The sequence below is a fragment of the Marmota flaviventris genome, chromosome 17, assembly GCF_047511675.1.
Source record: "Marmota flaviventris isolate mMarFla1 chromosome 17, mMarFla1.hap1, whole genome shotgun sequence".
NCBI classification, from domain to species: domain Eukaryota; kingdom Metazoa; phylum Chordata; class Mammalia; order Rodentia; family Sciuridae; genus Marmota; species Marmota flaviventris.
Window position 1 is genome coordinate 24,324,452 of NC_092514.1, and position 25,825 is coordinate 24,350,276.

At 37.4% G+C, this 25,825-nt stretch overlaps 1 protein-coding gene across 2 annotated transcripts in view; it reads left to right on the plus strand.

Moving 5' to 3' along the window:
* Nucleotides 1-25,825, plus strand: part of Myh10 (myosin heavy chain 10) — a 133,907-nt gene that overhangs the window by 21,752 nt on the left and 86,330 nt on the right. For both annotated transcript variants that reach the window (XM_071602901.1, XM_027946819.3), the window contains exons 3-4: nucleotides 754-910; nucleotides 16,806-16,833. In XM_071602901.1, coding sequence (XP_071459002.1) covers nucleotides 754-910; nucleotides 16,806-16,833 — 185 coding nt within the window. The remainder of the gene's footprint in view (nucleotides 1-753; nucleotides 911-16,805; nucleotides 16,834-25,825) is intronic.

Genomic DNA, 25,825 nt, shown 5'->3' on the forward strand with positions numbered 1-25,825 from the left:
GTATGTTCAGGATATGTTTGTATCCCTAAACCAGCAATTCTTTGAAATTTTGGAGGACACAAAGAGCTTTGGTTTCTATGGTTTATATTTATTGATATTTATCATGTTAGGAATTAAAGCAAAAATTTAAATGTTTATCATTTTATTTAAAAGTAATAGTAAATCCCCCCCCCCCATGAGTTAACCTAAATAATTTTTCAGGAAAAACTGCATTTTCCAAAAAAAAAAAAAAATCAGAAGAGCAAAAACTTACATTTTTGTGTATCTCCTTAATATCTTAACAAAAGACAGATGGATTTTCATATCTGTTTCTGCATTCAGTTTGTGTAATGAGCTGTTTTGGTTGAAGCCTTTGAAGAAAATCCTGCCTTCCACAGATACTTAATTTGGAAAAAGAGGAGTACTCTAATAGCTTTTTCAGATAATTGTGAATATTCTTCTTTGATTTTATAGCCAAACTTGACAAATTGTATTTTCTCAAAGATTAGTTGCAATGTGGAATCTGAAAGAATGTTGGTAAGCTTTCCATAACTTGTATGCTTCCAAGAATTAAATTACTATATTGTGGGCTGGGGATATAGCTCAGTTGGTAGAGTGCTTGCCTCACATGCACAAGGCCCTGGGTTCAAACTTCAGCACCACAAAAAAATAAATTACTGTATTGTTTCTGTCTCCTGACTGGACCCTGACTAACACATGTTTTGTTTTGCTTCCTATTTATTTTTTAACAACTGTATTTTATTTTTGTTCTAGACTTATTCCGGACTCTTCTGTGTAGTCATAAATCCTTACAAGAACCTTCCAATTTACTCTGAGAATATTATTGAAATGTACAGAGGGAAGAAACGTCATGAGATGCCGCCACACATCTATGCCATATCTGAATCTGCTTACAGATGTATGCTTCAAGGTAATTGGAAATATTAGAGTAAGAAATATCCAGAATTTCCTAAATATAATTTAGTGTTTTTTTCATGTCTCAATCTAGTCTACAAAAGGTTTTAATTTTCTTTAAAAAAAATTTTTTTAAAATGTTGTAGAAAAATTACAAGTTCTTTAGAAGACAAAGTGGACATTTTCTGTAGGAAGCTGTTTGTTGTTTCAAAATATACTTCATGTAGATTTTAATATTAAAAAACTTTAGTTCTTACATACATTTGATCCTCACCACAAGCCAGTGTAATTAATGCTGTTATATTAGATTTTAAAACCAGTAGGATGGAACTGGGGGTGTTGCTCAGGTGGTAGAGCACTTGCCTATTATGTGGGAGGCCCTGGGTTCCATCCCCAGCATGTAGAAAATAAAATAAAGCCAATAGGATGAACAATAGGAAAGGTGGATGCTTTATTAAATCACAAAGTATTATTTGTGATTTAAATGAATGTAAAAAGGGACAATAAAAGTAAAAAAACAAAACAAAACAAAAATGGTTGAATTGGTTGATTTCAATTGCTCCGTTTTGGAGCAGGAGGAAATATAAATTTGAAGAGTCTGTGGCTTTAAACACAATGGCTTATAGGAGGATGTTTTTGGAAAGTCAGAATGTAACAGAATGCTTTATAGGTGAGAAGAAACTGGAGAAAGTGCCCTCCTTCACTTTCTGAGTCAGCTTGGGTCTCTCATCTAAACAAACACATTCTCACAAGTGAGGTTGCCAGCCGCCCTCTTTGAAGTCTGATGGAACAGGGAGTTCCCAGAAGGCTAGGACAGGCTCTCACACATCATTCTGATTTTTTTTTTTTAATGGGAAGAAATTCTAGACCTCCGAGCTTCATATGCATTCCAGGAAAGTCTCTAAAATCTAATGTTAAGAGAACCATAGAAGAATAATGTGAGGGGCTGGGGCTGGGGCTCAGTGGCAGAGTGCTTGCCTAGCACGTGTAAGGCACTGGGTTGGATCTTCAGCATCACAAAAAGATCAACAAATAAAATAAAGGCATGCTGTCCATCTACAACTACAAAAAACATTTTTAAAAAAGAACAACATGAATATATTTGCCACATTATTTGGGGGCTAATTAGAAAAGGGAACACACAGTGGACAGTGTTAACAGATCACAGAACTTGTCGTGTCATTCCATGACCTCTCGTGTTACCCACACAGCTCCATGCTGCACAGTCACTCTTGAGGTACCAGTGAGTGACTGAGGCTGGCTAGGTTTGTCAGGATGTACACCACAGGGCATGTGTGCTTTTCAACATTTTTATCAATATACTTAAAGATGGAAGGGTTGCCTCTCTAAGAAATTTGTGGGCAACATGAAACTGCTGGGGATAATAAATATATTTGATGAAAAGGAATAGATTTTTAAAAATCCTTTGTCAGGTTAATGGGGAATTGAGTGTATCGTAATAGTTAGTAGGGATAAATTGTTATATCCCATTACTGGGTGGCTACATCAGCTGTTTATGTGCAGAATAAGTAAGATGTGGCCTACTGGCATATCATTACTATAATATCATCATTATTAGTGAAAGGATGAACATTTATTGAAAATTATTATGAGCCATGTATAGTAATATATATCATGTATATTTATGTGTATTTATTTGTATTACTGAATGTACAGTGACAACCATGTCAAATAAATAAAAATACTATCCCTATTTTGCTGAGGCACAAAGAAATAACTTGACTAAGAAAATTTAGGTATTCAAAAATGTGAGCTAGGATTTAAAACTAGCAAGTAGCCCACTTTTATCTACAATAATAAACTTTCATGTGACAGTTAAAATGAATTAGTTGATTATATAAAAATTTAAAAGTTTGCCCAGCATGGTGGCACATGTCTGTAATACCAGCTACCCGAGAGGCTGAGGTGGAAGTATTGAAAGTTCAAGGCCAACCTAGGTGACTTAGCAAGATCCTGTCGCAAAATTTTAAAAAATTTAAAAAAGGTTGAGGTGGTAGCTCAGTGGTAGAAGACTTGTCTAGCATGCAGGAGGCTCTCAATTCCCAGTACCACCAAAAAAAAAAAAAAAGGAAAATATAGATACAGAAAGTAAGAAAACAAAACAAAAACCCCTTGTGTTCCATTCTATCAGGAAGGGGTGGCCTGCTGAACAACAATAGGGTGGGACACCTGCTAGGGGAGTCCAACAGGAGCACTGTGGTTGCAGTGTGAGCTCACATGAGCCTCTAGTGCCAACCAAGTAGATCCTTGTTTACCAACGTGAGTGGATGATTCATTGTCCCTGGATCTATGAAAAGGATCAACTGCTTGAGAGGGACCCATGTGGAGAATTTAGGGCATATGGCCCTCTCAATGATTGTTAGATTCAGTTCCCTATTCAACCTGTCAAGATCTTTTCAAGATTCTGTTTCCTTCTATCAAATATATATCATCCCTGCCAGTCCCATATCATGTACAAATTTGGGGCATGTATTCCACATCTTCAAGTGTATAAAAATATTGAAAGCGATGTTTTATTAATGTGTGTTGGGGGACATAAAACACAAAAGAGCTTAATTTTTTCCAAAGTTTGGATTCTAAGGGATACAGTATCAAGAAAATGCAGAGTGTGCCCAGGGCATCGTAGTTGCTCAATAAGTATTTGTTGAATGAACAGAAGCAGAGTTCTTGTACATAAACTTGACTGCAAAAAAACATAATTGGTCAAAGCATGAAACAACAGAATGGGCCCACTTGGAAACAAAAGCAACAAATCAGAAGGCTAGATGCAGAAAAAAAGAAACTGATAGAATTTATGAGAGAAAGAGTAATGGAGTATAGATGTAGACTCTCAGATTCTGTCAAAGCAGTGATTTTTTTTTTTTTTTAAAGTTTACTTGGGCTGAAAAAAAGACTCAGGTTTTCAGCTTGAAAAAGGGCCAGGGTACTCCCAGTCTCAAATATAAAAACTTACCTATATGTTCAGTGTATTTCATTGAATGTTTTTCCTTTTTTTAAAATTTTTATTTTTATTTATTTTTTTATTGTCAATAGACCTTTATTTTATTTATTTATATGTGGTGCTGAGAATTGAACCCAGTGCCTCACACATGCCAGGCAAGTGCACTACCACTGAGCCCCAGCCCCAGCCTTGAGTGTTTTTCTTTTATCCTTTAGCTGAGACTTGGCTTTTCTCTGAGGATGCAGTTTGAGCATCCTCAGTGAACATTGCCCCATCACTCAAATCCTATGCCCTGGGAGAACCTACCATGTACCTGCTAAACCTGTTTGCCTTTGCCCTACCTTTCCACCTGCCCTCATCACCTAGAGCTTTCCTCTTGGCTCCTCTCCTTGATGAGGATGGCTCCTGACACATCATTTTTTCTCTGCCTCAGGCATCGGAATACCTGTGTTGCTTCTTAGTTTTTTATAATTAATCCAATCTCTTGATATTTTTAAGTCCTTGATCTTCTTTTCTCACTTATGCACCAATTTCTATGGTAATGCTGTAGACTTTGCCATCTTTTGGCCTTATCTGATTTTTCAAATATGTTTCAGAAATTCTATTATAATGTCCTTCCATGTGTATGGTCCAGTGAAGAAGTCCCCCAAATGTATTCTTTGCCTCCATGTGGATCTCCCATCAGTTTGTTGTTCTACTGTCTCCCTGTATTTTAGCAATACCCCTTTCACTTTCTTCCTCATTTAGTTTAGATTCATATCTTACCATTTCAACAATCTTGTGTCCATATCCTAATCCCCCTTGTCCTGTTCTTTTATTATTCCCGTTTGAGAGAATTTTCATGCTAGGACCAATCAAGATGTTTGTCCCTTTTAATGCATACAGGGGTTGCGGCTGCTTCTGGGGTTACATTCACCCAGTCAGCCAAATCCATACTGCTATCATTTCCTGACCATGAGCCCTGATTCCACTCTTAATATGACTCATCAGTTCTACCTTGCTTCCCTACTGAGACGATTGTCCCACTCCCCATAATGACTATTTCAGACCTCTGCACACTTGAGATCTCTGAGTCCCCATACACTTCTCACTACCCAGCTAGTGACTTGTTTTCCATTCCACAGAGAAATTAGAAGCCACCAGAGGGGAACTGCTGCAGCTTTCCAAACCATATTTACAGACCATCTGCTCCTGTCCATTCCTATCCAAGGCCACTCTTAAAGTGACTTTTGCTACAACTAAATTTTTTATGTGTTATTTCATTGTGGTTAATTTCTTAAGTATCTGTTACTTAAGTTTTGATTTCCTTTTTCACCAAAAAGCCATGCAGATGAATAATTAATAGCAAAACCAGCAAGAACTCATCAAATACAGGCGTATCCAAGGCCAATCTTACCAATTCCTTCACCTCTGACGTTGATCACATTTCTCCCAACCTTCCTGGGAGTCTCACAGTGCTCATTGTTATGAAATATGATTCTATTTGCCTTTCTCTTTATGGACTCCTAACATCAGCATTAAATTTGCTAGTCTTTTCTCTTTTTTCCCCCTACATCTTTTTTTGGTGCATTATAATTGTATGTATTGATGGAATTTATTGTTGCATATTCACACATGCACACAATATAACAATATAATTTGGACAGTGCCACTCCCCAGCATTTCCCCCCTCCCTCCCTCCCTTCCACCCCTTGGTCCCTTTCCTCTACTGATATCCCTGATATTTTTAGAAGATCCACCCTCACCTTCCTTTTCCTTTTTCCTCTCTACTTTCGTAAATGGGAGAAAAATATGATCCTTAATTGTCTGTGTTTGCTTATTTAGCTTAACGTAATGTTCTCTGGTTCCATCCATTTTCCTGCAAAAGACATAATTTCATTTTTCTTTGTGACTCCATTGTATGTGTGTGTGTGTGTATTATATATCACATTTTCTTTATCCTTTCATCCATTGATGGACACCTTGGCTGATTCCATAGTTTGGCTATTGTGAATTGCACTGCTATAAACATGAGAATGCATGTATCACTGTAGTATGATAATTTTAATTCAGGGTAACATGCCTAGTTTTTTGAGGAGCCTCCATACTGATTTCCATAATGGTTGTACTAATTTACAATCCCACCAATAGTGTAAAAGTGTTCCTTTTTATTCACATCCCCTCGAGCATTTATTTTTATTTACATTCTTGATAACTTCCCTTCAGACTGGTGTGAGATGAAATCTCAGTGTAGTTTTGATTTGCATTTCCCTAATTGCTAATGACATTGAACATTTTTTCCTGTATTTGTTGGCCATTTGTATTCATTTTTTTTTTTTGAAAATTCATGTGCCCTTTTATTAATTTAGTTTTTTGATTTTTTGGTATAAAGTTTGAGTTTTTTATATTGTCTAGATTTTAATTCTCTTTCAGAATAGTAGCTAGTAAAGATTTTCTCCCATTCTATAGGTTCTTTCTTCACATTCCTAAGCATTTTCTTTGCTGGGCAGAAGCTTTTTAACTTGATGCTGTCTCATTTATTAACTCTTGGAATTACTTCCTGACGTTTAGGGGTCCTATTCAGAAAGTTGTTGCCTATGCCTAAAAGCTGAAATTCTTTCCTCCTTCTTTTCACAACCATATTTTTAAAACAGTGTCTGAAGGTAGGGTAGGTAGGTAGGTAGGTAGGTAGGGTAGGTATGATTAGTGGCAACAGCTTGTGAAAATGTTGCTGTATTCTCAGGGGACAGCAAGGTTTCAGTTGAGATTTAGAAAGGAAGAGAGGTTGGTGGTAGAAATACTATGATGTGGTTGCCTAGAAGAGACAGATGATACTTACCTGTACACCATTGTCACTGCATCAAATATTTAATCCAATAGCTATTAGAAATATAAGGAGAATGTGACCAAATTTATAGAGGGAGTTGTAATGTATTTCTTTCAGAATTTGACATATTAAGTAGGGGGGAAAAGAATATAAAACGTGATTTAAATTTACCACAAGTTAGCAAGTTTGTATTGAAAAATGTCTGTATAGTACTACTGCCTGTCAAGCAGGGAGCACCATTTGTAAACTTGGTAAAAATTCTATAGTAGGTCACCAATAAAAGTCTTAGTTCCTTTGACCACAGTATAATAAATAAAATATTAACAATAAAAAGATTTCCAAGTCAGTTTGTTTTTGTGGGAGTGTTTAATGAGTTCTTGCTGGTTTTGCTATTAATCATTCATCTGTATGGCTTTTTGATAAAAGAGGAAATCAAAACTTACCTAACAGCTTCTTTAGAAATTAACCACAACAAAATAACACATAAAAAATTTAGTTGTGGCAAAAGTCACTTTAAGAAACAATTCATGGGGCTGGGGCTGGGGCTGGGGCTGGGGCTGGGGCTGAGTGGTAGAGCACTCGCCTAGCATGCTGGGTTTGATGCTCAGCACCACGTAAAAATTAAATAAAGATATATTAAAAAAGTTAAAAAAAGAAACAATTCATAGTTATAGTGTTCTTATTAGTAAACAAAAAATTATAGAGGAATAAGGCCATTTACTCTGCAAGATAGATAAAAGACAACTTTATGGTAATTTATTGAGTGGCAAATTATCTTGTAAACTTTTCTGTGTGACCTTTCACAATGATAATAAAAAAAAAGGTCTTTGAAAGTACAGCAATAAAATGAACCAAAACAAGAGGAAAAACATGTAAAGACATTAATGGATTGGAACAAAAGAGTACATATTTTCAGAGAACCATTAGTACAGTTAAGAGCTGGATCCATGAAGAAAACATAAAATAGACAAATATTTGGCAAGTGTGACCAAAGACAGAAAACCACCAGGAACAATAAAGGTTCTACAGTATCCGAAACAAACAAGCTTGATTAGAAACAAACTTAACCAGAACAGTGCCCCTAGGAGAATTTGAAGAGATTGTTGAAGATCTACCTTTACATCTAGTCATGAGGCCCAAGCAGTTTTAGAAGTAAAGTCTGTCTTCATCTTAAGAGTGATTCCTGTGGTATCTAAATAGATTAAGACCACTAGACAATGAAGAATATATAGCATCAAGATCAGAATTTGTCAAAGAAATTTGAGTGTTTAAATTAATTTTTACTTTTTATTGAAGAAATATATGAAGGTATTTTTAAAAAATAATAAATACACAGTAAAGGTTACTACCTACTGAAAAAATAGGAGATGCCTGTTCCACCTCTGCCCATTCTAGATTCCCTCTTTAGAGAAATTTTAACTGTTTTTTATTCTTTAATCTACGTATTTGCAAGTAACAATATTATGCCATTCTTTCTTTTTGTATTTCATTATCTGCAGGTTCCTATTATGAAAGAATAATTTTAATTTATCTAAATCCTCCCCCTTTATCTTCCTGATAGAAGTTAAATTGATGTGTCTTTGCATTTTAGTAGTCAGTATTCAAATTATTTGCCCTCTGATCATGTTTCCTTTCTTAGATAATTTGCTATTTTCCCTGTGGTTAGAAATTTTCCCACTTGGGAAACAGGACAGTTTTGCAATTAACTACATTAATTTGACAGAAGTACATGCCTTCTTCCAATGCACAGAAGCACATCCCAGAATTTCTCAGTCTTTCCTGGCTTCAAAACACCTCCTGATGCCCTTTGCCCTCCTATAGTCTGTGCTTGTTGCTCTTTGAACTTGCCTTTCACCTATCCCTAAAAATTCCTTTTCTTTTTTTTCCTTGGTTATATTTCTTAATTTATAGATCTCATTTGCCATTGTTTTGGATGAAGGATAATCACTAATAGCTTTCTGAGAAACACTGGAAGCAACCAATTATTCTATCAGTCAGTGATGAGTTAAAGGATGGCTCCTCCAAGTAGCAGGTGCTGAGAGCAGCCATGTTGAAAGATGATTGATAGGGGCTGGGTGGTGGCTCAGCGGTGGAGTGCTCACCTAGCACGTGCAAGGCGCTGGATGCGATCCTCAGCACCATAAATAAATAAATAAAATAAAGTTATAGAAAGAAAGAAAAGATGACTGATACACTTCCCTAGTGTGATTGACCTGCATCCTGCTCTCTTTTAAGAATAGGATTGATGTACATTAAAATGTATATTTATATGAAATGTAGATTATTTTGTGAAACTGAATACAAGTTAAATTGTGAAACTGAATACAAGTTTGTTTTTTTTTTAAATTTTTTATTGTTGGTTGTTCAAAACATTACAAATTTCTTGATATATCATATTTCACACTTTGATTCAAGTGGGTTATGAACTCCCATTTTTACCCCATAGACAGATTGCAGAATTACATCAGTTACACATCCATTGATTTACATATTGCCATACTAGTGTCTGTTGTGTTCTGCTGCCTTTCCTATCCTCTACTATCCCCCCTCCCCTCCTGTCTTCTCTCTCTACCCCCTCTACTGTCATTCATTTCTCCCCCTTGTATTATTTTTCCCTTTCCCCTCACTTCCTCTTGTATGTACTTTTGTATAACCCTGAGGGTCTCCTTCCATTTCCATGCAATTTCCCTTGAATACAAGTTTCTACATTAGGAGAAATAAAAGCAAGGAAAACAGCTTTCCCCAGAAAGAAACACCAAGGAATGCTGTAGAAAGACAGTAACCATGACATCAAATATAGTATTGACAACAACAAACGTTAAATACTTTAACACCCTATTAATAAGAGACAGCCTAACACAATCATATACCATTTATAAGAAAGACATCTCCAAGTACCAAAATAATAAAAGATTAAGGATGGACACATACCTTAGCCACTTGCATATAAAAAGAAAGCATCTATCTAAAATAAACTGAAAAGCAAAAACAGAAACAAAAAGCATCATTTTATGTCAGGAAAAGGAATATTTTATAATGAATTATAGTCTTCTTAAATCTATGGATTGAATCTTTTAATATAGAAATATGGACAACAGAAAAGATCACCCTTTGCCCTGTGAAGCTAAAATGAGGTAAAGTCCTTCTACTGACACTGTTAGGAAACTTGTTTCTTTGGGGAAACAAAGACAGTATTGATAATGAATCCCATTATTATGTATAACTATAGTGCACCAGTTTTTTTTTTTTAACTGGATTAGTATTGAGTAGTGATAAGTGATACGAAGAAAACTAGGCTATGGTAAGAACATGGAGAATAGAAGGATTAGGGAGCGGGGGAAAACTGATTTCATAGGGCAGTGGTTTAAAATGTACAAAAATCAGTAGCTTTCTTAGATATTCCTAATTATCCTTTACTATAGCCCCCAAATTAATAAATGCTAGAAATAAACACTACAATTTTGGCATTTCCTGAATGTCACTATTTATCCTTTTGAGTGTGGCATCACATTAGAATAGTGTAATTGAGATCATTCACCACTAGTTCACTCATTTTTAAAATGTTGAATTGCGTGTTTATAGTTTATTCATTCATTTACGTCTGAAGGACATTTTGATTCTTTACAGGTTTTGACAATTAATTAGATTGCGTGAATGTAAAGTTTTCATTTTACCTGGGTTTGTACCTGGACATAGGATTACTGGGTCATATGGTAGTTTTATGTTTAAATTTGTAAGAAATTACAAAACTTTTTTCCAAAGTAGCTGTGCCATTTGCATTCCTACCAGCAAGGGATGAGTTCCAGTTGTTCCAATCCTTGTTAGCATTTGGTATTGTCAGTTAAATTGTAGTGTTTGAATAGTTCTGGTTTCTCATTGTGTTTTTTTTTTTTAAGTTACATTTCCCTAATCTTTTGATGTGCTTATTTGGCATCTCTGTATCTATATCTTTTGAACTTTTTCTTTTAATTGGATGTTTCATTTCTTTTTTTTTTTAATGTTTTATTTTTAGTTGTTGATGGACACAATACCTTTATTTTATTTTTATGTGGTGCTGAGGATCGAACCCAGTGCCTCAGATGTGTGAGGCAAGCGTTCTGCCATAGAGCCACAATCCCAGCCCTAGTTTATTTTCTTATTGTTCAGTTTTGATAACTCTTGTTCTTTCCAGATACATATCATTTATTACATAAGTGATTTTCAGTTTTTTTCTTCCAGTCCATAATCTATTTTGAGTTAATTTTTATATGTACATGGATGGTATGAATTGAGGTTGAGCTTTTTGCCAATTGTTCTATCAGTGTTTGTTGAGAACATTATTTGTTTCTTCAAAGAATTGCCTTTTTTTGAAAACGACCAGAAGTCTATTCTAGGGCTCTCTGTTCCTTTGATCTGTATGTCTTTTATCAATATTATACTGCTTGACAAAACAATAGCTTTGTAGTAAATCTTGAAACTAGATAGTATGAGTCTTCTGTTGTTGTTCTTTTTAAAAATTGTTTTGTCTATTCTAGTTCCTTTTTGTCTTTTCTTACATACAAATTTTAGAAATCAGCTTGTCAATTTCTCCCTCAAAAAATCTTGCTGACATTTTGAATGGATTGCATGAATCTATAGATCTATTGGGGCAGAATTGACAATAATATTGAATCCTCCAATTCATGAATATGGTTTGTGTCTCTATGAATACAGATCTCCTTTGATTTCTTTCATGTTTTCTAATTGTTTTTAGCATACAAGTCTTGCACGTTTTGTTGGATTAATAAGTATAGCATATACCTTCCTTAGTATAATTAAATATTTTATGTTTTTTATTTTTAAATGGAACTTTTGAAATTTAAACTTCCAGTTGTTCACTATTAATATATAGAAGTAGGGTTTTAAAAATGTATGTTGAGTTTTATTTTATTTTTTATTTTTTTGTAGATTCTTTGCAATTTTCTGTCTAGACACTCATTCTTCTTCAAATAGATTCATTGTTCCTTATTATTCTATTATTCTCCTTCCCAGTCTGTGCCTTTAATGTCTTCCCTTGTTTGGTTATGTTAAATAGGAGTGCTGCGAATAGACACCCTTGCTTTGGTCCTGATCTTAGAGGTACAACATTCAGTTTTTCACCATTAAAGATGATGTTTAATTGTGGTTCTTTGGTTTTTGTTTTGTTTTAAGATACCCTTCAATGGGCTGAAGTTCCCTTGTAGTCCTTGTTTGCTAATTTTTTTTTTTTTTTTAATAATGAATGGGTGATTAGTTTTGTCAACATCTACATCTACTTAGTGAACCTGTGGTTTTTCTTCCTTTATGGATAAAGTGAATTAAATGGTTTACTTTTGGGATGTTAAACTAGCCTTATGTTTCTAGGATAAATACCACTTGCTAGATTTCAGTTGCTAACATGTTGTTAAGAGTTTTTGTGCCTTTAGATTGTAGAAGAATACAACCAGTATGAAAGTTCCTTAAAAAACCAGGCAAGGAACCACCACCATATGACCCAGCTATACCACTCTTTGGTGTTTATCCTAAAGAATTAATGTCGGTGTACTCTAATGGTACCTGCATACCCATGTTCATAGCAGCACAATTCTTTTTTCTTTTTTAAAACGGGGGGGGGGGGGGGGGGAAGAAGATGTGTGTTGGGGGCAAGGAATCTCATGAAAATAGAAAGGAAACCAATAGTAGAATAGAAGAGGGGGATCACGAGGATGGAGGAGGAGAGGGAGAAGGAGGTAATGAAATCAACCAAATTATATTGTTATATTGTGTGCATGCATGAGAATACAACAGATTCCACTATTATGCATCATTATACACAATGAAAAAGAAAAAAAATCATTACTAGATTAGGGCTCACAAAAATGGGAAAGGGGAAGAACTTTTGTGCCTTTGTTTATGAGAGCTGTTATTTTTTTTTTTTCTATTGTAGTGTCTTTTTTCCAGTTTTAGCATCAGCTAAGTCTTATCTCTTTGAGTTATGAAATGATTCTTCTTTGGTTTTCTGAAGACTTTTTACAGAGTCATTATAATTTTTTTCCTTAAATGTTTTATAGAATTTACCAGGAAGCTATGTTTTCTTTGTGGGAAGGTTTTTAATTACAGATTTGATTTCTTTGATAGAGATGGGTCTATTCAGGTTACAGTTTCCTCTTGTGTAAGCTTTAGCATTTTTTTGTTGTTGTTGTTGTTGTTGTTATCTCCTCCTCCTTGCTGTGCTGGGGCTTGAACCTAGGGGAGCTCTACTTTTGAATTACATCCCTAGCCCTTTATATATTTTTTAAAATTTTAAGACAGAGCCTCACTAAATTATCTAGGCTATCCTGGAACTTGTAATCCTCTTGCCTCCAAGCATGACTCCTAGCAGTAATTTGTATCTTTTAAAGAAATTATTTCTTTCATATTAGTTGTCAAATATTTTGGCCTAAAGTGGTTTCTGCTATTTCCTTATTATTCTTTTAATATCTGTGGGATCTGCACAAATCCCTTTCTTATTCCAGATACTGGTATTTGTGTCTTTCTCCTTTTTCCTAATCAGTTTATCTGGAAATATATCAAAATCAATCTTCTCAAAGAATCAACATTTTATTTCATTGATTTTTTGTTGTTGTTGTTTTTCTTTCTTCTGATTTCCTTTGCATTGATTTCTGTTCTGAACATAAATATTTGGGCTTAATTTGCTCTTTCCTGGTCTTTTAAGGTAGGAGCTGAGATCACTGTTGAAAATATGGCTTAATTCAACATGGATTTTTTTGAGTACCTCCTCATGTGATTTTTGGAAGGTGCTTTGGAAAATACTGAGCTATCAAACAAGTCTTTAGAAGACTAACTGCGCTTTTGAAAGTAAACTTTTTCCCCTTAAATATCACTTTAAGATTGTGTCCAATTACATTTGTAGGGTTTTAGAGTAAAAGACTATTGTAAACTGTTGAGGTGCTTCATTTGGTCCTTGAAGGATGGAAAGGATTCACTGAAGCAGGAGCAGGATGTTGGAGAGAATCTTGGAGCACCTCCTTATTGAACTGATGAAGAAAGTAATGTGCAAAGTTAGCTAGATGGTTCTGGCTAGAATAGAGAATTTTCGGTGGTGGTGGTGGTGGTAGTGGAAGTGACAAGCAGCACTGGGGAATGAAGTGTGGAGCAGGTTTGAAGGGCTGATTGTGGTGTCTCAAGTTTCAGATGATGGGCCTGGGGTTGTAGCTCAGTGATAGGGCATTTGTCTAACAGGCGTGAGGCCTTGGTTCAATCTCTAGTACTGAAAAAAAAAATGGCATTACAGATACAAGAAGACAGCTGTTCTGAATGAATTAGGGGGGTATTTAATTTGGTTTAATTTTTGTGTATTTTTATTTCTTTTTATCTTTGCAATGCTAGGGATGGAACCTAGTGCTCTATCACTCAGCCACACCCTATGTTTTGATTTCTTTAATGTGCAAACCAGTTCAGAAAACTCACCAAAACCCTGGTATAATGAGTTCTATAGAAATTGCTCGGACCGGGAGAGTGTGGGGGTCTGAAAGTCACATGAAGGTTCAAACTTCAGGGTCAGAATATTAATATGCTCTTTGAACAGCTCAGTTTAAACATAGAATATATGAATACACTGGTTTATTTTACTAATAGTATATAAGGAATACAACAGAGTGCATGGACTCTTATGAAAGTTATTTATGCCAAAAATTTGGTAAAAATCATGGGTTTTATCTTGAAGGACCAGCAAGGAATAAATACTTGTTAATAGATACAGAGCTGGAAGGGCTGGAACTGAACCCCAGATTGCAGTTCCCACCGTCTTGCCAGTGTCCAGCAAGGTACCCAGCACTGGATTTCTCCCAGGAGACCTTTATTAAAGCTAGTGAGGGGGCTGGAGTTGTGGCTTAGTGGTAGAGTGCTCGCCTAACATGTGCAAGGCCCTGGGTTCGATTCTCAGCACCACATAAAAAAAAATAAATAAAATAATGGTTCTGTGTCCAACTACAATTAAAAATAAATAATTTTTTTTAAAAGCTAAAGCCGATAATACTGGGAATAATGAAATAAGACAGTCTTGGATCTCAAGACAGTATTGCGGGATCTCAATTGCAGTATTGTTTGTCTAGTTACAAATTTTTCTTAAAAGATGAGGCAGCTGAGAGAGGATGTCTGAGAATGTTTCCTAGAGGAAATAAAACTGAGGTGAGGGTGCAGGGACCCATAGGAGGTATCTGATCTGGTTGTGGATCTAGGGGGAGCAAGTTGGAACTTCTTGGAAAGTAAATGAAGAAAGGAGGCAAATATTGGCCCTTTACGGAGAATGTTGCCTGTGGCAGCAGAAGGGGGACTAACACAGTGGTTCTGAGCTATTAAGAATTAAATTAGGGGCTGGATTTTGTGGCTCAGTGGTAGAGCACTTGCCTGTGAGGCACTGGGTTCGAGTCTCAGCACTACATATAAATAAATAAATATGAAATTATATCAACAACTAAAAAAAAAAAAAAGAAAGAAAGAAAAGAATTGAGTTAGGGGAGCAGGCACAGTGGCAAATGCCTGTAATCCCAGCTATTCGGGGGCCTGAGGCAGGAGAATTACAAGTTCAAGACCAGCCTCAGAACTTTGTAAGACTCTCGGCAGCTTAGTGTGATTCTGTCTCAAAATTAAAAAATAAAATAAAGGACTGGAAGTGTAGCTCAGTGATAAAGTGCTCCTGGGTTCAATTTTCAGTTTCCCCTCTCAAAAAAAGGAATTAAATTAGGGGGAGGGGAGGGATAGAGGGGATAGTTAATGGATACAGGTATACAGTTGGATAGGAGGATGACTTTTAATCCGGCACAGTAGGGTAACATCTGAGTTGATGAATATGCTAGTTTCCCTGATCTGATGAGTACACATTGTATACATATATTGAAATGTCACATTGTATCCCATATATATGTATAAATTATGTGTAATTAAAGATAAGAAGTATATATTTAATAGAAGAACTAAATTAAACTTCAGAGTCAGGACATGAATAGGCTCTTTGTTCAAATCAGTTAAAACATAGAATATAAGAGTAGATTGGTTTATTTTAGTAATAGTGTGTAAAAGAGTATGACATAGTGAATGGACTATTTCTCTTTCACGAGTTATTTATGCCAGAACAACAGTGAGATCCTTACTGGGTACCGATGGCATCTACCAGAGGAAAAGTAAGCACAGATAGGTAGTGACAGAACAGCTACCGGGGCCAGGCCCTGTGACTACAACGCTTTTTTGGAGCAAAGGCAAACTTGTTCAGTCATGTTAAGGACACAGGTGCTCAGGCAGACAGGCCTGGGTTCTGGTCTCAGCACCCTTGCCCCTTGTAGCTGCATGACTTAAAAGAATTACCCAACCTTCCTGAGGTGTATTCCCTTCTCTGAAAAATAGGGATAATAATTCTTATAAGTAATTAGAAATCATATATGCTATGCTGGTAATTTTGTCCATGAGTTAAATGTTAATTTGAATTTCACTTTTTCATTTGAATAATTTAGCTGAATCCTTAAATGATTGAATCACTTTAAAACAAGAAATGTTTTTTACTGTGAAACTGTGTTTGATTTTACCATTGTATGTTCCTTTGTTATAGTTGGTCTGTGTAACATTTTGACTTAGTGGTTAAACTCATATAAATGTTCATCCTTCAACCTTCTCATTCAGTGTTTGATACCTTTTTCTCCTTTAAGATCAGATTAATAATGGTTCCTCTCTGGTCGTGATTATTCTTAAAGCTATCCAGAAAAGCAATGCTTTCCACACCTGGCCATCCCTCAGGATCTTGGGGTGGGGGTGGTATTTTCAATCCCTACCTCCAGGCTGGAGCTCCAGGAAGTAAGATTTTTCTAGAACTACCTGGTTGAATTTGATATGCAGCAGGGTTTGAGGATCAAGGTTGATTAGGCATCTGAAGTCATCTAGGCCAAGAGGTGTAGGAGAGTTGGGTCAGTTAGTGACCCCCAGAGAATCTGGAACCATAATAGGTGATAATGAATGAACTCGATTAGATTTAGGACTAATTGGGACAGAAAGGATTTAACTTAGCTTGAGAGGAGAGTTGCTAATATTGTATAGGCTATTAATTAACTTTGTTATATCAAATATTATAAAACCAGGCAAATCGTCACTTTCTTTTTGTTTTGCTCTGTTTTATAGATCGCGAGGACCAGTCGATTCTTTGCACGTAAGTAAATGTTGAATGTTCAAACTTGTTTTGTTTTTTTGGAAAGTGGAAAATCACTTTTCGTATGTGGGAGGGGGAAGTAGAGCAAGAGTTTGATGTAAACTTTGTAAGTTATTTTAAGACTAAGATTATATAAATTGCTTAAATTTGGTGTTACTGTTTGATTGTCAAACTGGGCTTTTCACACATTTTACAGTGTTGGTCTGTGAAATTTGTATCTTTGTTTTGTATGTTTAAGTGTAGGACTGCTAGACATTTCAACAATTTATTTGTTTTACTCTATTAAGCATTTACAGAGCATGTGCCTTGTGTACTGTGTGCTAAATCTAGAGATGCACAGCTGAATAAAACGATGTCCACAACAGGACGTGCTTAGATTTGTACATTAGAAGGGCCACTCTGACTGCAGTCTGGAGGAAGAAGAAACAGAGAGACCACTTAGGAGCCTGTTCAGTTATCTAGGCAAGAGATGGTGGTGACTTCAGGTACTGATTGTGAACCCAGACAGAAGCAATTGAATGTAACTGGTGTTAGGTTTAGAAGACAGACTTACTTGGTGATGTACATGCCTGAGAACAAAGAGCAAAGAGAGAAGCAGTTATTGATGAAATTAAGATCTGTCCTGACTGGGAGCAGAGAAGGAAGAACAGATTGGAGTGGAAGATAATGAGTTTGCTTTGGGACATCTTGCACTTGATCACTGTGGCTCTTCTGCAAATGGCTGGCTGTGCGGCTTGGGAACGAGAATGGTCCATGCTAGAAATGCAACTCTGAGGTGTCTACAGCATGGGTGCTAGTGGAAGCCAGGATGGTGAATGCAATTGTCTTAGAAAAAATATGCTGAGAAGCCAGGCACAGTGGCGCATGCCTGTAATCCCAGCAATTTGGGAGGCTGAGGCAGGAGGACGTCAGGTTTCAAAGCCAGTCTCAGCAGCTTGGTGAGGCCCTGACCAATTTAGCAAACAACTTGTCTGTAAATGATAAAAATTTAAAAACGGTTTGGGGATGTGGTTTAGTGCCCCTGGGTTCAATCCCTAGTACCAAAAAAAAAAAAAAAAAAAAAAAAAAGAGAGAGAGAGAGAGAAAAAACGAAAGAAAGTAAAAACATGCTGAGAGAGAAGGTAGTGTATGGAATCCTAAGGAAAAGCAACATTGAAGAGCCAGGCAGAGAAGGAAGCGCTTCAAAGGCCATCCAACATGGAAGAGGGGAGGTGACCCAGCATCCAGGGAGGGAGGCATTGCATCAAAGGAGTGATCTGATGAAGTGAGGGGTGCAGAAACGTGTGCTGCAGAGAATGGAGTGTGGGGAAGTGGACTGAGTGCATGGGGAAGAGGAAGAAGCCAGATCCAGTTGAGGAATGGAGGGGAGGTGAAAAGGTTGGAAAAGGAAATCAAAAGACCAAGTACAGACCTACTGCTTCCAAACAGTTGGAGAACATGGAGAGTAGTGGTTGAGTAGTGTGAAAGCTCAACAGACGACTGGTACTATTATTGGTGGTGTTTTTAATGAGGTCGAGATGAAATGCAAGTGAGAGGTAGACAGTTGGAGCAGCAGCGTGGGGACAGGAAGGAAGGAGAACCGATGAGCCAAGTGGACTGTGAGAGGCAGAGCTTGGCAAGTTGGCCCTTCTGCAGTGACAGCCATTAAGCTTGAGTCCTAGAGCTGATAAGTAGGGGTGGCAGTTGGGAACCAAGAACGTTCTTATCTAGTGGTTTCTCCTTTCTGGGCAGTAGAAAGTGTGCTATCTAACCCGAATGGGAAGAGTGGCAGGGCAGGAGGTTTGAGGAGAATTCATCTGTTTTGTTCTATGAATTTTCTTCTGGCATTGTTAAGCCTCAAGGAGTTTTGTGAATAGGCTTTTTCCAAATGATAGACCATTCTGAAACTTACAGTCGAAACTGTGTGATTCTGTCAGGTGCAGAATGCCTGCAAGATCAACTAATGGGGATGTTGAGGCAGGAGGATCGCACATAGGAGGCCAGCCTAGGCAGTTTAGCAAGACCCTGTTTCAGAATAAAATTTTTAAAAGGGCTGGGGATGTATGTAGCACTGTGGTAGAACTCTCCTGGGTTCAATCCCCAGTGCTGCAAAAAACAAAGCAAAACAAAACCCAACAACAAAAATCAGCATGCTTCACAGGCTCCCCAGCAGTTGGGTTGGGCTCAGCTCGTTGGCCCTGCTATCTGGACCAGGTTCAGCTGGCACACCTGAGACTTGCTCCTGAGCTCACTCCTGTGGCTGTGGGTGGCTGGCTTTTAGCCCAGGTGCCTTGGCTTTTCTTCATTTCCTCTTGATCTCCAGAGTCTAGCCCTGGCTTTTAATGGGGTGGTAGATAATTAATATGTGTTAGTAATTTGGGAGGGTTGGGTTCTAAGAGCAGCAAGAGGGCAAGCTCCAATGTGTAAAGGCTGGTTTCTGCTGTGTCCCATTTGCTGTTGCCCCTTTCCCAAGCCAGACACACGGCCAAGGCCAGATTTGGCAAGGGAAACACTACAAAGTGAGCAGGAGACAGTGGAGGCCTTTGCTGTGGTCCATCTACCATGAGGCTGTGGGAATTGAACCAAATGCAGCCCAACAAAAGGTAGAGGACTCACACCTCTTATAGACTTAGTGACTTGAGAGCTCAGATAACCATTTTTGAGAGGGACTTTGAGGAATGTCTGAAAGCAAGAAATACCTCGGGAATGGCTGCTATTTGGCAGATCAGTGAGCACCGATTTACTTCTGTTACCAAAAGTGACCATTGCAAGCGTGAGCACTTGCAGTTAGATGCTCTATATCATTTTTAGATTGATATTTGTCATCAATTAATAGACATATTTAAGAGGTAAGTCTTAGCACCTGGGTTATGTCTTCTTGGGCACAAAGTAGCTGCCATCAAGTATCATGTTCATTTTCTTTTCTATTCAGGTTTTTTTTTTTTTTTTTTTGGTACTGGGGATTGAACTCAGGGGCACTTGACCACTGAGTCACATTCCAAGCCCATTTTTTTTAATTAATTTATTTTTTATTAGCTATTCACGATACCATTTTTTTAATTTTATTTAGAGATAGGGTCTCACTGAGTTGCCTAGCCTCTCGCCAATCATTTTATTATGAATATTTTCAGATATAAAGCAAAGTCGAAAGAATTTTTCAGGGAATATCATTACATGCATTACCAAGATTCCACCATTTTTAACTATACTTGCTTTATTCTCTCTATTGATCTGTTTATCCTTCTGCCTACTCTCACTCCATCTGATTTGTGTTGGGGGAGGACCCCTGGTTTGGGGCCTATAAGTAACTGACAACAGATTAACAAGAGAAGAGACAAGGTTTATTTTACACCTAACATAGTCAGTGATTGCTGAGAGCCATAGCTCGGAATGACGCATGGCATTTTTGCCAGATCGAGTGGTTGAGAGGTGATGCCAGCAAGCCATTGAGATGATGATGGTTATGTTAAGCTGTGTATTCAATTGTATATTAGACTCCTGCTGTCTGCCTGGAGTTCTCCAGGGCATTCCTGGGGAGTTCGTGTAGGTTGGGGAAGTGCCTGGGAGGAGGGATTTCCGGTTGGTGTGTGGTGTGTCCTGGGAGAAGGCCGTGTATGTGGCGTTCCATTCGGGGGGAGTTCGGAAATAAAGTTTGTTCCTGATTGAGTGGCTCCTGATTTGTGCCCAGCCAGACTGCGGCAAGTGATAAGTAACTTTGGGGGAAATAGCCTGAAAGAAATTGGTCATATTAACAAAAAGAGGAGGGTGGTGGATTCCAGCACTTCAGTGGACATTTGGAGGGGTCTGTGGGACTCTTCTGTGCTAAATGAACAGTTGAGTTCATGGTTCAGGTACTAAGGGTCAGGCTTGTCCCACTCAGGAAACTCCCTGGAAGGGGATCCAAGGCACTGACACCGCCCGCCCCCCCCCCCCGCCCCCCCTTAATGCTTTAGCTTAAATTTAGGCAGCATTTCTTTCTGTGGCTGCTGATTAGATGTTTCCATTGGAAAACATTCAAGGTATTTCAAGTTAAATTGTGCACTTACCCCAAATACTTCAGCATGTACAGTTAGTATTAACTAAGTCCTAGAATTTTCAAGTTTTGAAATAAAGTCTACATATAATTAAAAACCCATCTTTTTTCCCCTCACCTTTTTCATTGATGCATCATAGTTATACATGCCGATGGGATGTGTTGTTATATATTCGTACATGCGCACAATATAATTTGGCCAATTTCACTCCCCAGCACTTTTCCCCTCCCTCCTCACCTCCCACCCCTAGGCTCCTTTCCTCTACTGATCTCCATTTGATTTTCATGAGATTTGTCCCCATCTTCCTTTTCATTTTTTAAAAATTTTTTTAGATGTTAAAAGACTTTTATTTTATCCATTTGTATGAATTTATTAATGCGATGCTGAGAATCCAATCCAGTATCTCACACATGCTAGGCAAGCGCTTTATCACTGAGCCACAATGAAGCCTATCTTGATTACAAAATTTCTGTCCTTCCTAGTAAGCTGCTTTGTAAGGAACTGAGTTTTGGAACGATAGGAAATATCTATTAGTGTTGTATACCTATAATATATATATACATATATTTAATATATAGAGAAGGTAATATATATGTGGTGTCTTTCAAATCGAGGTTATCTAAAGCAAAAACTACAGGCAAAGGGTACTGTAAATCGAGAATGAATTTGACATTACAAATACCCAGAGAGAATAAAAGCAAGGGCAGGATTTCTTATTGGGAAAATCAGGGTACAGAAGAAATAAAGATCCCAGAATTGACCCTGTATTAATCATCTGCTTCCCTGCTTCTGTACATTGTTGTTCCTTATGTTTTTGTTTTGAATTGCACATCACTTTGAGAAGCTAGTGAAAGCTCTAGAAAACACAAATGCCTTCAGGTTGAAACTCCTGATCTTTTCTACCTTAATGTGCTTCAACAGACACAGGGCACCCCCAACCAGAAGGCTTCCTGTTTTGTTTTTAGGTTAACTTGGCCTCTGTGAAGGCCATTAAGAGCTAAAAGAGCAGGGTATTGGACCCATATCTCTCCCCTAACTGGTCCTGCATAGACCCGCGGTGGAACTACCAGCCACTGCAAGGCTGAAACTGCTGCATTGTACATCTTAGTTTGTTGATAGAAATGAGCCCAGATTTCCTTTGCCCTCCTTCCTATTAAGCTTGGCCTATTGCTCTCTTTCCTGAGGGTTCTTCCAATTTTCTTCAAGAGAAGTCTGCTGAGTTTTCTTTTTGGTTCTCTTACCCCTTTGCTTTTGTTCAAACTGTGTTTATTTCCTCTGCTTCCATCTGGGACAGATATTCCATTTCTTTTTTTTTTTTTTTTTTTTTTGCACAAATTATATTTTCTGCCAGGTGCAGTGGCACATGCCTCTAATCCCAGCGACTAGGGAGGCTGAGATAGGAGGACAACAAGCTCAAAGCCAGCCTCCACATCTTAGCAAGGCCTTAAGCAACCCAACGAGACCCTGTCTCTAAATTTAAAAAAAAATATATTAAAAAAGGGTTGGGGATGTGGCTCAGTGGTTAAGCACCTCTGGATTCAATCTCTAGTACCACCCCCCAAAAAGAATTACGTTTTCTGCCATCTCCTTCATATTAAAACCAGAGGTCTTTTGGGAGGTAAACTTCTGTTTAAGTCTTTACCATCATCGTCATCATTGATCATCAGCGATCATCAGCATAGCTATTCATAGCACTGACATTTCTTGAGAGCCTTTTGGCCAGGCACGCTGCTAGGCTCTTACATGCATTATCTATTCCATGAAGTGATTGTTTTAATTTATAAACCAAATCTCAAAAAAGCAAAGTAACTTGCCCAAAGCCCTATAGCTAGGGAGTTTGTGCTAGTTAGCTTTTCATTGCTGTAACAAATGCCTAAAGTGAGTCAACTTATAAGGAGGAAAGGTTTATTTTGACTATGGTTTCAGAGACTTTAGCCCAGGGTCACTGGTCTCTATTGCTTTGGGGCTTGTTGGCTATACAGAATGTTAATGCTGGGAACACATGATGGAGCAAAGCTGCTCGTCTCTTGGCACCAGGAAGAGGCCAGGGTCCTGATATCTCCTTTAAGGGTACACGTCAAATGACCTAACTTCCTTCCACTAGATTCCATTTACTAAAGATTCTCCTACCTCCCAATAGCACCATGGGCTGGTGACCAAGCTCTCAATACACAGGCCTTTAGGGAATAATCAAGATCCAAACTATTACAGAGCAGGAGAAGGATTTGTGTCTAAGTAAGTCAGTTTTACTCCATAGGCCACATTTTCAACCACTATACCAAAACTGTAGAAAATGAGTAACTTAAAAATGTGGTAATTCAAATTTTCATGTGCATATAGTACAAGAACATTGAAGCAGACAATAATGGCTACTGTGTTTTGAATGCTAATTATATATTTTGGTTAGACTGTATTTTTTCTCCTTTGTGTTAGGAGCTGTCATTCCCAAATTATGATGGAGAATTTAAGATTGTAATCTGCCCTCTTGGAGGGGCTTAGGAGTGGAGTTTGGGAATATACATCTATCGTTGAAGCAGTATTCTCTATAGCAAAGTTATCTTAGATCTGAAATATGGAAAAATGTAGTTCATGAGCAGTTGGTGAAGCACAGCTGCATAAGGGTGACATGCCAGGAAAAAATGCTTTGAGGACCCTGTCCAGTGAATGAGCAGGGTGAGCTGGGAAACCACAGAGACAAACTAAACTGAAAAGCAACCATCATAACTGGTTTTGAGACAAGTCATCATCAGGCTAAATGAGAGGCTCATTTCTTTACATAATAAAAAAGGACTTGTTTGAAACCAACCGCCAATATCAAGATTAGCACCAAATGCTAAGTATTTTGAATAAAGTTAACATCGGAACACAGAAAACCCCTCTCATTGCTATTAAGAAGTTACACTTGAATAAAATCCATCTGGGCCTCTGGCATCCATCTGCTCCCTGCTTGATCAGTGTCCCCTGCCACTCTCTGCCTTGATTGTTATATGAAATCCTGGCAGCTGGCCAGCAGGTTCTGGAGTGCACCAAGCTCCTTCCCCAGCGGTTTACCTGCTAGCTCTTGCTCCCGCAGGAGGGGTCTCCCTCACCATGGCTTCTGAAGGCAGCTGTGCCTTCTTCTCTAACTTCCTTCTTTTCAGTGTCTTATTTCCTTCCTAACATTGCTCACATCCTATAATTATCTCATTTGTTTTGCTTGTTTATTTTATGTCTCTTCTAAACTTAAGCTCCACAAGGACGTGGACTTCCTTCACGGCTCTATCCCTAGAACTTAGAAGAATGCCTGGCACACAGAAGTTGATTTGTAAATATTTGTCAAATGGCTCAATGGAAGAGCTATTAAATGAATGAGTGAAAAATCATTACCTTATCTACAGACCAGTGGTAACCAGGTAGCATATATATTGACATTAATGACAGGAACAAAAAAAATGTGAAAAAGACACTAGGAATAAATGCATAGGACCCATATTCATTCAATCAGCAGTATACATCAAGCACCTGCTAAGCTAGATACTGTGATATCAAAGATCAATAAGGCAAACAAGGGCCTTGCTTTTTTTGAACTAAGGAAGATTAAAAAAAAAAATTTAACCTGAAAGACAGGGAGAAGACATTGTTTTCCCTAAAAAAAAAAAAAAAGTATGTGTATTGATGCCATTTAACTTGAAATTACACCTATTGTTTTCTATTTGTAGGGCAGAGAGATGGGTCAGGGATAGCAGAACAAAGTTATTTGAGGTTTCTCTAGAAAATAAACCTCAGAAACTACTTCTTTCAAAGAGGAACAGTGCTCTGGCCAATCAAATTTCCTAACTCCTGCATTATAGTACCAGCCTTGTATGGGCCATTATGTATAAGAAATAAGTATACAAGATGAAGATAAGCATGTTATCACTGGAGAATGAATGTCTTCATCAACTGTATTAGGATATGGGCAAATTATTTGAGGAAAAATTAGATTAAATTATTACCTCAAACCATATTTTTTTCAGATTGCTGAAAGATTTAATTATAAAAATGAAACCATCAAAGTTTTAGAAGAAAATACAGATGGATTTAATAATACAGATGATATAAAAATGACAGTTTAGAAGAAATAATTTCAAAGCAGGCCTTTTTAAATATCAGTGGTTGGCAGAAACTTTAAAACCTTGTAGATTGGAGTACCTAAGATTCCGAAAACTTCTGGGTGGAGAAACAAAGAAGGGGACTATTTGTAATAAAACAGTAGAGGTGTTCAGTAAAGTTAATATATGAACCATCCTTATAAACCAGTAAGTAGGCTATGCCTAGTATCATCAGTCTAGGAATTAGTAAGGATCAAATCTGTCTACATTTTACAGATTGAATACTGAGGCCCAGAAAAGATTGTTTCCTTACTCATGGTTGTAAAACTGGTCAATAGGATCGCTTTGCCCAGCCCTCCCTTTGGTAGAGATTGAGGTTATCTAAGTGCAGAGAGTCAGGAAGATGTTACAACCAGTAAGTCCTCTGAAAATTTTAAGTCATGGACAGTAGCAGTTTGTTTGTTTGTTTTGTGGTTCTGGGGATCAAGCCCAGGGCCCCCTTGCATGCCAGAGCAGCACTTTACCACTGAGCTACACCCTAGCCAAGTTGTGTCTAGTTCAAATAATGCAATTCCAAGTACAGTTTCAAGAATGGTGCCAGGATTTGTTAGAAACAGTAGATTTTCAAGCAGTTGAGGAAATGCTTAGATTATTTATTGGCAATATAACATTTTTGAGTTTCTAGATTTTTTAAAAAAAATTAATCTAGGTATTAAAATTTGTATTATAATCCAAATTGAGACTTTCATTGATTATGACTATAGGTTTGCTTTGACTGTGTCTTGAGGAAACCTTAAGTGTTGGAGCAGAGAAGTCATAATTCAGGTGTCCCTCGGTGCCCACAGCACCTTCTGAATTTTCAAGCTTAGTTCTGTGTAGAAATTTAAAAAACAAAAAACTTTTGAAATG